The 10,288-nt window shown below is 39.1% G+C and overlaps 1 protein-coding gene and 1 pseudogene across 7 annotated transcripts in view; one reads left to right on the top strand and one right to left on the bottom strand.

Annotated features, from left to right (window-relative positions):
- Nucleotides 1-10,288, top strand: part of PPP1R21 (protein phosphatase 1 regulatory subunit 21) — a 72,851-nt gene that overhangs the window by 35,020 nt on the left and 27,543 nt on the right. For all 7 annotated transcript variants that reach the window (XM_023735318.1, XM_023735335.1, XM_023735330.1 and 4 more), the window contains 2 exons: nt 452-588; nt 8,793-8,885. In XM_023735318.1, the coding sequence (XP_023591086.1) occupies nt 452-588; nt 8,793-8,885 (230 nt within the window). The remainder of the gene's footprint in view (nt 1-451; nt 589-8,792; nt 8,886-10,288) is intronic.
- Nucleotides 2,970-4,810, bottom strand: LOC105756434 (ran-specific GTPase-activating protein pseudogene; annotated as a pseudogene).

The following is a 10,288-nucleotide window of genomic DNA, read 5'->3' as shown; positions in this document are numbered from 1 at the left end:
CACAGCCCTCTGCCCAGCAGTTCAGTCCCTCAGGGAGTTTGGATGTGTCTATGGAGCTTCCATGACCTTTCCTTGTACAATTTGTGCTGGCTTCCCCAGTATAAGAAAGGTTTCTTAATGATTCTCTCTGCTAGTGTCGGTGGCAACCCCGTTTTGATTAATTCTCTTTAGAAATTCAGTCTATGAAATGCTTTTCTCCTGTATATATTTTAAGGAAAACCTTTTTGTGCTGCTCTCAGGATGCCTTTATTTTGTCTTTCATATAATCCATGGCATTTGCAGTATGCAGTTGTGTGTGTCATGGTGAAAAACAATTAGAACCTTATAGATCAAATTCTTTATTCTGCAGAGTCTCTCTTTGTGTATAATTGTTGGAGAATTTAGATATCTTATTGTAGCTAACTGCAGATTGCTCGGGATGCTCACTCTTTAAACATCTGCCCATTCCTAGTTTAGAAGAAGAATGTGAGTCTTCTCTGTGCACATCTGCGTTGAGAGCCAGGAACCTAGAGCTGTCTCAGGATATGAAAAAGATGACAGCTGTGTTCGAGAAGCTCCAAACTTACGTCTCTCTTCTTGCCTTGCCAAGTAAGTATCTGTGTTAGTTATCTCGTGCTGCTGTAACACATATACCACAGGCGGGTGACTTTAACAAACAGAAATTTGTTTTCTCACAGCCTAGGAGGCTAGAAGTCTGAATTCGGGCACTGGCTTTAGAGGAAGACTTTCTCTGTCAGCTCTGGGGGAAGGTCCTTGTCTCTTCAGCTTCTATTCCTTGGCTCTTTGGTGATCTTCATGTGGCTTGGCGTCTCTCTTCCCACTTCTCTGCTCTGCTTGCTTGTTTAGTCTCTTTTATATCTCAAAAGAGATTGACTCAGGATACACCCTACACTAATCCTGCCTCATTAACATATCAAAGACAACCCCTTCCCAAGTGGGATTATAACCACAGGCATAGAGGTTAGGATTTATGACACATATTTTGGGGGGAACATAATTCAATCCATAACAGTATGTTTTGCCTCTCATGGTTCAACTTGAAGGAGTTAGAGTACAAGAAGCTGGAAAAGGAAGCTTGTTTAGCTTGGTAAAATGGGAAGAGCCTAGGATCTCAAGTTAGAAAAACTCAAATTCAAATCCTCCAGCCCCTTACCCATTTATTACCTTGGGCAGATCACTTTACCTCTTTGTACCTTAGTTGCCTCATTGGTAAAATGGAGGTAAATGTTGTGATTTTTAAATTAAATTAAGAATGTAAAATATCTGGCATAGAAGACCACACTAAATATTAATTCCCTTTCTCCCCTTCCTCTTTTAAAATGGAGAAGGCCAATCATAAGAATTTGCATCAGCTCTCCAACAAGTAGCACAGGGAAGCTTTAGAAGTAAAAATAGTATTTTTTTCCCTTTGGCCTAATTTGAGAAAAAATATTTTCAAATAATTGAATGGGCCTCAGTTTAAATGATGCTTTTAAGAATGCCATGGTTTTCCGAGTGCTATGATTTTGTTATATTTTTTAATAGCTTTATTGTGATATAATTTACAAGTCATGTAGTTCACCTATTTAAAGTATACAATTCAGTGGTCTGTCTGTATATATTCACAGATACATGCAACCATCACCACAGTCAATTTTAGAACATTTTCATCACCTCAAAAAGAAATCCCATATCCTTTTGCTATTACACTCATCCCCCCATCTTCCTTAGCCCGTGGCAGCCACTGATATGTTTATAGATTTGCCTGTTCTAGATTTTTCATATAAATCAAATCATATAATATGTGGTCTTTTGTGACTGGCTTCTTTGAATTAACACAGTGTTTTCAAGGTTCACCATGTTGTAGCATGTATCAGAACTTCATTCCTTTTTATGGCTGGATAATATATGGCTGAATAGTATTTCATTATATGGATACACCACATTTTTGTTTATCCATTCATTAGTTGATGGGCATTCAGGTTGTTTCTGCCTTTTGGCTATTATGAATAATGCTGCTATGAACATTCAAGTGTAAGTTTTTGTGTAGACATATGTTCTCATTTTTCTTGGATATATACTTAGGAGTGGAATTCTAGGTCATATGGTAAATTCTTTGTTTAACCATTTGAGTAACTGCCAGACTGTTTTCCAAAGTGGCTGCATTGTTTTACACTTCCAGTAGGGTATGAGGGTTCCAGTTTCTCCACACCCTTGCCAATACTTGTAATTTCTGACTTTTCAGTTATAGCCATCCTAGGGGAAGTGAAGTGGTATCTTATTGTGGTTTTGATTCACATTTCCTTGATGGTTACTGATGTCAAGCATCTTTTCATGTGCTTATCGGCCGTTTATATATCTTCTTTGGAGAAATGTCTATGCAGATCCTTTGCCTGGTTTTTTTAATTGAGTCTTTTGGCTCTTATTACTGAGTTGTAGCAGTTTATGTACTCTAGATACAAGTCCCTTGTCAGATACACAATTTGCAATTTTTTTTTCTCATTCAGTGGGTTGTCTTTTCACTTTCTTGATAGGGTCACTTGAAACAGAAGTTTTTAATTTGGAAGAAGTCTAATTTATCCGTTTTTTCTTTTGTTTCTTGTGTTTTGGATGTCATGTTTAAGAATCCATTGCCAAATCCAAGGTCATGAAAATTGACCTCTGTGTTTTCTTCTAAGAGCATTATAATTTTAGTTCTTACATTTAGGTCTTTGGTCCATTTTGAGTTAATTTTTTTTTTACAGTTATCAAATATGGTTTTTATTCTCTATTTTTGATGACTATAAGTGTTTCCACTGTGGAAAAGAAAGCACAGTATATTTTCATGATTGGGGAATGGATTTTCTGAAATTGTCATCAATAGGACAAAATATTAGAAGAAAGCAATCTGAATGTTGGAGTTCAGACTGCTTTATATAAAGTCCTTTGTAAACAAAGCTTGAGTGGGATTAAAAAAAAAGAAAACAGTAAGAAAAAGGAAAGGGAAAAGAAAGAAGACCGTTTATTGCTTCTCCAGTTTTCTTCGTGGCCTCTTCATCTTCAGACAGCTTGGTCCCAGTTGCCTCCTCACTCTCCTTCATTCAAAAGAGCTCTTAGCTTTTCAGCCACTTTTTCGGCATTATGACTTTGGCCAATCCTTACTTTTCTCCCTCTTCAGTGTCTTTTCTGCACCCTTCAAACTTTGTTTTGAATTTCTGTGCATTTTCAGCGTTTACGAACCCGACGGCAAGCAGCTGTGGCTTGGGGCCCTCGTCGGCGAGGTCGGCGTGGGTGTTCCAGACCCAGGCTCGGTCGCTGCCCACGTTCGGATTTAGCCCCGTCAGTGGTGTGACGTCGTGGTTGGCGCAGAGCGTCAGGGTCTTGCGCCTGCGCAGAAGAAGGCGGGTGCTTTTCCCTCTCTTTCCGCCTCAGGAGCTTCATGTTGCTGGTGCATGGCTCTTTCCTCTCAGGGAGTTCATTTTCTGGGGCAAGAGGGTATAACTTTCTTTTTTTTTGTAAACGGTGTAACATTTTTAAAAAGTTCGTCTTCCTCCAGTGTTTTGATTTCTTGTGCAGGAAGGGAACTTGTTGGTTCAAACTAGGGGTCGTGATTGGACTCGTCTACATTTTCACTGGTGTCCCGGTCCTCATGAGAATCCTTGATGGCTGCCATGGGGACACGGTGGCAGCAGCTTGACTGGCTCGGTCGTTGCTGGCTCCGCGGCCTCTCAGCTGCTATCGGTAGCTTCTTCCCTCCACGTCTCCCTTTTGAGTTCATTTTTGTGTATGTTGTGAGGTAACAGTCCAACTTCATTCTTTTGCTGTGGGTATTTCATAAATACTCTTTATCAGGTTGAGGAAAATTCCCTTCTGTTGCTGGTTGTGTTTTTTTAATCATGAAACAGTGTTGGATTTTGCCAAATGCTTTTTCTGCATCTGTTGAAGTCATCGTGTGTTTTTTTTTTTATTCTGTTGAGACAGCATATTACAACAATAGATTTTCAGTTGTTAAACCAACCTTACATTCCTAGGATAAATCCCACTTTGTCATGGTGTATAAATCTTTTTATGTGTTGCTAGATTCAGTTTGCAAGAATTTTTTGAGGATTCTTCTTCAAAAGAGAGATTTCCTTTGTAAAACTGCTGGTTTGTAGTTTTCTTGTGATGTGTTTGCCTTATTTTGTATTGTGGTAATACTGGCCTCATTGAATGAATTGGGAAGTGTCTCCTCCTATTTTTTTAGTGGGAGAGTTTGTGAAGAATGGTGTTAATTCTTCTTTAAATGTTTGGTAGAATCTGGGCCTGGACTTTTCTTTGTGGGTAGTTTTTTTTTAATATTAGTTCAGTCACTTTACTTGATATAGGTCTTTTCAGGTGTCTGTTTTCTTCTTCAATCAGTTTCCGTAGTTTGTGTGTTTCTAGGAATTTGTTCATGTCATCTCAGTTGTCTTAATTTATTAGCATTCATCTGTTTCACAGTATTCCTTTATAATCCTTTTAATTTCTGTAAGGTTGGTTTATTTCTGTAATTCTGATTATTATTATAATTTCAGTCTTCTCTCTTATTGTTTGATCGGTCTAACTAAAGATTTGTCAATTCTGTTGATTTTTTTTTCAAAAAACTAACTTTGGTTTTGTTGATTTTCTCTATTTTTGTATTCTGTATTTCATTAATTCCTGTTCTAGTCTTTACTATTTCCTTCCTTTGCTTACTTTAGGTTTAATTAGCTCTTCTAACCATGCCCTCCCCCCACAAGGTATTTTTGTAAGCACACTATGGTAACTTTTTTTTATAGCAACATGTAAAAAAAAATTGGTATAGTGGCACTTATAAAAATACCTCGAGGGGGGAGGGCTCAGTTGGCAAACAAATGTAGAAGGTGTGCATTATCTGTGTAAAAATATAGTATTTGTATCTTTGAATCTAGGGTGTGTGTTTTGGAGACAGTGTATAGTTGGATCTTATTTTTTTTGTCCAGTCTGACAGTCTCTGCCTTTTTATTGTATAGTTTTATCCGTTTACATTTAATTTTATTATTTACGTAGTTAGATTTTCAACATGCCATTTTACTTTTCTATATATCCGTATCTTTTTTTGTTACTCTATTCTTCCATTACTGCTTTTTTTCCCCACTAAGTACGTATTTTCTAATGTAGCATTTTGATTCCTTATTGATTTTTCACTATATCTATCTATACACACACACACACACACAGTTATTTACTTAGTGGTTGATGTAGGGATTTAATATACACCTTAAGTAATCAGAATCAGCTTAGACTTATCCTAACTTATTTCCAGTGAGAGATAGAAAAATTACTCCTATATAGCTCAATTCCCTTTTCCCCCTTTTTGTGGTATTGTTTTTACACATATTGCATCTATATATGTTACAAACCCAACAATACATTGTTATAATTATTACTTTATATAATTTTATGTCTTTAAGAAAGTTGAGAGAAGAAAGCAAGTACATATTTATAGCTATTATTATATTAACCTTCTTATTTATCATTTCTGATTCTCTCCATTTGTTCCTGTAGGTTCAGGTTACCATCTGGAGTCCAGTACAGCTTTACTTGTACTAGCCCTTTTTGTGCTGTTATTGGCAAAAATATTGCTTTCTATATATTAGAGGCCCAACAATACATTATATACATATTATTTTACACAGTTGTATCTTAAAAAAGAGAAGAAAGGAAATATGCATTTATACTGTGTTTCATGATTACATAATTACCTTTACTATTGCTCCTTGAAGGAGCCCTAGTGGCTCAGTCATTAAGAGCTTGGCTGCTAACCAGAACATCAGCAGTTCGAATCCACCAGCTGCTCCTTGGAAACCCTATGGGGCAGTTCTACTCTGTCCTATAGGGTCACTATGAGTTGGAATTAACTCCATGACAGCAAGTTTAGTGCTCTTTGTTTTTGTTTTAATGTGAATTTGAATTACTATCTGGGTCTTTACTTTCAGCTTGAAGAACTTCCTTTTGTTTATCTGGGAGTGTCGTTATTTTGCCTTCATTTTTGAAAGATGGCTTTGCTGAATATAGGAATCTTGGTTGACTATTTTTTTTTTTTTATTGAGCACTTTGAATATGTTATCACACTGCCTTCTTGCCCCATTTTTTCTATTGAGAAGATAGTTGTTAATCTTATTGGGATTCTCTTGTTAAGTGTCACATCATTTTTCTCTTGCAGCTTTTCTTATCTTTGACTTTCAGATGTGATATGTGTATTTGTGGATCTCTTTGTGTTAATACTACTTAGAGTTCCTTGAGCTTCCTGGATTCATGTTTTTCAATAAATTTGGGACGTTTTCAGCCATTATTTCTTTGGATGTTTTTTCTGCTTCCTTCTCTCCTTCTTGTACTCCAATTACGCAAATGTTGGTGCATTTAATGGTAGCCCACTTGTTCATTTTTCTTTATTTTTTCTGTCTGTTCTTTAGATTGCATAAGAATAGACATAGATCTGTTTTCAAGTTTGCTAATTCTTTCTTCTGCCCATTCAAATCTTCTGTTGAGTCCCTCCAGAGAATGTTTCATTTCAGTTACTGTACTTTTCAATGTCAGAATTTTCATTTTATTCTTTTAAAATGATTTATATCTCTTTATTGAGCATCTCTAGTTGATGAGACATTGTCATAATATCTTCTTTAAGCATATTTTCCTTTAGCTTTTTAAGCATATTTATAATGGCTACTTGGAAGTCTTGTTAAATCCAGCATCTGCTCACTCTCTCAGCAGTTTCCATTGCTTGCTTTGTTCTGGTATGTGGGTCAGAGTACCTGTTTCTTTGCATGTCTCATAATTTTTTTGTAGGAAACTGTACAACTTAGATAATGTATTGTAACAACTTTAGGTATTGGTTCCCCTGATCTGAGATTTGTCATGGTTATTATTATTTGTTTAATGACTGGCTGGATTATTTTAGTGAAGTCTTTTTCTCCCTCTCTGTCCCCCATGCCTGCTGTGTGAAGCCTCTGATGTTGTTCCTCAGGGGGCACAGGCTTGGGTATGCCCACAATCACCCTGGGATGGCAGTGGTTTCGGCAAGACTCTCTTCGACTGTCTTTTTCTGTGACCACACCCAGCTGTTAAGCTTTATTAATTGCAATTGCTTTTCACCAAAACCTCCTTTTTTTTTGAGCACATTTACACTTAAACTGCTCCATACTTTGTTGCAAATGAAGTCACTTGGTATTGGGGGTCCCCAAGACCACCCTCAGGTTTGATGGTTTGCTAGAAGAACTCACAGAACTCAGAAGAACTGTTATACTCACAGTTACATTTTACTGCAATGAAAGGATGCAGGTAAAAATTTACAAAGGAAAAGGTGCACAGGGCAGAGTCCAGGAAAGACCAGACACAAGCTGGTTGTCCTTTACCAGTGGAGTCACATGGGCAGTGCTTAATTCTTCTAGCAACAATGTATGACAACACATACAAAGTATTGCCATTCAGGGGAGTTCACCTGAGCGTTGGTGTCTGGATTTTTATTGGGGGTCAGTCACATATGCATGGAGCGCCTCCATGACTGTCCTTAGTTACTCAGTTTCTAGTCCCTCCAAAGGTCAGACTGATACAGCATGGCCCAAGGCCCCCACCATAAATCACATTGTTAGCATAAATTATCTGGCATGGCCCAAGGCCCCAGGTATACAAAAATACTCTTACCAGGCAGAATATTCCAAGGGCTCAGAGGTTATCTCCCAGGAATGGTCAAGGGCCAGTCCTTTCTTTGGAATATGCAAGGTTTGAACACTGCAAGCTTGCTGAGGGTTTGTTTTGTTTTGTTTTGCCTTTTTACTGCACACAATTCCTTTGGGATATTTATCCTCTGTTTTTAGGTGTGCTTCTCCCACCTCCTCCCCTACCGCCCTGGGCAAAATGTCTTATCCACAGCTGTGGAGCTGGGGTGGTGACAGTGTTGTGCTTTTCTCAGAGTGACATGCCTGCTTTAGAAGCCGGGCACCCAATAGAGGCAGGGGCAATAGCCTCAGGTCTTCTTAGTCTGTCTCTTCTGGTATGGAACCTTTGTCTCATGAGCTAGGACAAGGGCAGTTGGGGCTCTAGTATCCTCGGTGGCACAGTGCCCAGGGCAGAGCCTGGGCAAGGACGGGAGCCCCACCTCTTGACCACACTTGCCCTGTGTTCTTGGCTGCATCCGTCTAGAGTGGAGTTTCCACCTCACTGAGCTGGAATGAGAAGGTAGGGGGAGGGTAGGTTCAAAGAATGCACTCTGGCTTTTCTTACCTAGTTTTAGGAGTTTTTCTTGAATAAACATTGTTTCATGTTCTCTGTGTCTTTCAGACCATTCCCAGAGACTTTCAGTGCTTGTTTTTCATACTTTCCACTAGTTTTATTGGGGGTGGGTCCGTGGATCTCCTCAAGCTGTTGTGGCAGATGTGGAACTCTGCAGTCTTTTCGTAATAGTACTTTTAGTGCTGTTCAGCAGATATTAATGTGTAAGAAAAGAATAAGATGAGAAATGTGTCATATGTTAACAAAGAGAAAATTTTCAGATTTCCATTCCCAAAAGGATAATGAAAGACATAATCTTGCTTAGCAATTTCATTTTGATGCTTAACCATTAAAAATACTTACCCATTAAAAATACATGTAGGATACACATCAAAGTTAGATGCGTGCATGTGTATCACTATGATATCTGAATGTGTCTGCAAAGATTTTAAAAGCCATCATTTTCAACCTATCGCAAGCAATTTGCATTCTCTCTCTTCTCCCAAATAGCACGAGATAATGGGCTGTCAATTTTTCAGATGACATCTCCTGGGAAAATGTTTACATTTGTGGTTTTGGCTTTCTAGGTACGGAGCCAGATGGACTCCTTCGGACAAACTACAGTTCCGTTTTAACAAACGTCGGTGCCGCTCTGCATGGATTTCATGATGTCATGAAAGGTGAGGCTTGAAAAATCACATAAATAAGCTTAAAACCTTCGTCCCACTTTCTCAGATCTGTTAAATCTGAATGAGATTTAAACAAACACCGCCGAGGCGAATAGACCTCACGTAAAGGCTTAGTAGCATTTGGCTTACGTCAAAGTGCGCAGCTCACTGCCTTCTGCTTTGCCCATCTGCTCCATTTCTGAAGGCAAACGGAGTGCTGAAAAGAAAGCCTTGTGCGCGATACTTTAGCCAAAATACGGTACTTAAGGCAGGTGTGGGGATTTTACCAAACCAGGCGTGTGCTGCAGGGGCATTTGGCAAAGTGCTGTGCACTTGTTGGAGCACAGGCACGAAGGAATTGAGGAAGCCGAGGTTTCAACTCCCCAGAAAGAGTGTGCTCACTTTTCACCATCCTGTGCGTTTTCATGTTCAAAGTGCACGTTTTAACATAGCCTTAAGTCATGAAGGTCGGTTCAGCAACTTCGGTCAGTTTTCAGTTGTTTGTGTGCTCATAATAGTCAGCTGGAGGGCAGAGGGAAAGCTTCTAAAGCATTTCACGCTACTTAGCATGTGATCCTGAGTCACGACTGTTTAATTTATGGGGCTGCATTGCATCTAGGGTTTTTTTCTCTCGCCCTTTCTCGCTCCCTCTTTCTGTCTCTCTCCCTTCCCCTCCCTGCCTCTTTCCCTCTCTTTCTCTGTTCCTCCCTCTGCTTCCCTCCCTCCTTCTTTCTTTCTTTTCTGTTTTTTTCCCCTTTGTTCCATCCTTTCTTTTCCCTTTAGAGATATCTGGGGTTGGGGAAGGAAGAGAGAGAGAGGGAGCAGTTATTAAGGACTATTGGAAATAGCCCCAGGTGCCTACATTATTTATTGTGTTTAATAAAAAATTAGTGACCAGTCACTAATTTCACAGAAAAGAACTTTTAAAATCTTAAAACCATGTTGTTGTAGAGTATGTATAAGATGGATATTTGAGACTCTTTTGTAGATTGATACATAGTCTCTGGCATTGGGAGTCGGTCTTAGCAGTATTACCGAGCACTACCTTACCATTCAGTCTAGAGAATGGACCTTTCTGTGGCTTGTCTTGAGTTATAAGGAACTTTATAAGTTACTGTACTTCTGGAGCTAGCCCAGGTTGCAGGAATCATGGCTTGGATAGGCAGTCTGGGTGGCAGTTGACGATAGTCAGCCCCAGCCCTGCAGAACTGGTCTGGCCTGTGGGAAATCCAAGGGACTGGGGCCTTGTCCCTGTTCACTGTTTGGGGTGGAGAGCTGGGGCTTGGCTGTAGTCCTCCATCCCAGAGTTTGACTTACCCTAGAACTAGGCCATCTAAACCACAAGTAGCTCTGTGGATACGGTTTTGTTTTGTTTTTAAATTTTTTCCTATGGTGATAGTATGATTTGTTCCAGC

This window comes from Trichechus manatus, unplaced genomic scaffold (assembly GCF_000243295.1).
Source record: "Trichechus manatus latirostris isolate Lorelei unplaced genomic scaffold, TriManLat1.0 scaffold00005, whole genome shotgun sequence".
NCBI lineage: Eukaryota > Metazoa > Chordata > Mammalia > Sirenia > Trichechidae > Trichechus > Trichechus manatus.
This window is presented reverse-complemented; position numbering and strand designations above follow the sequence as displayed.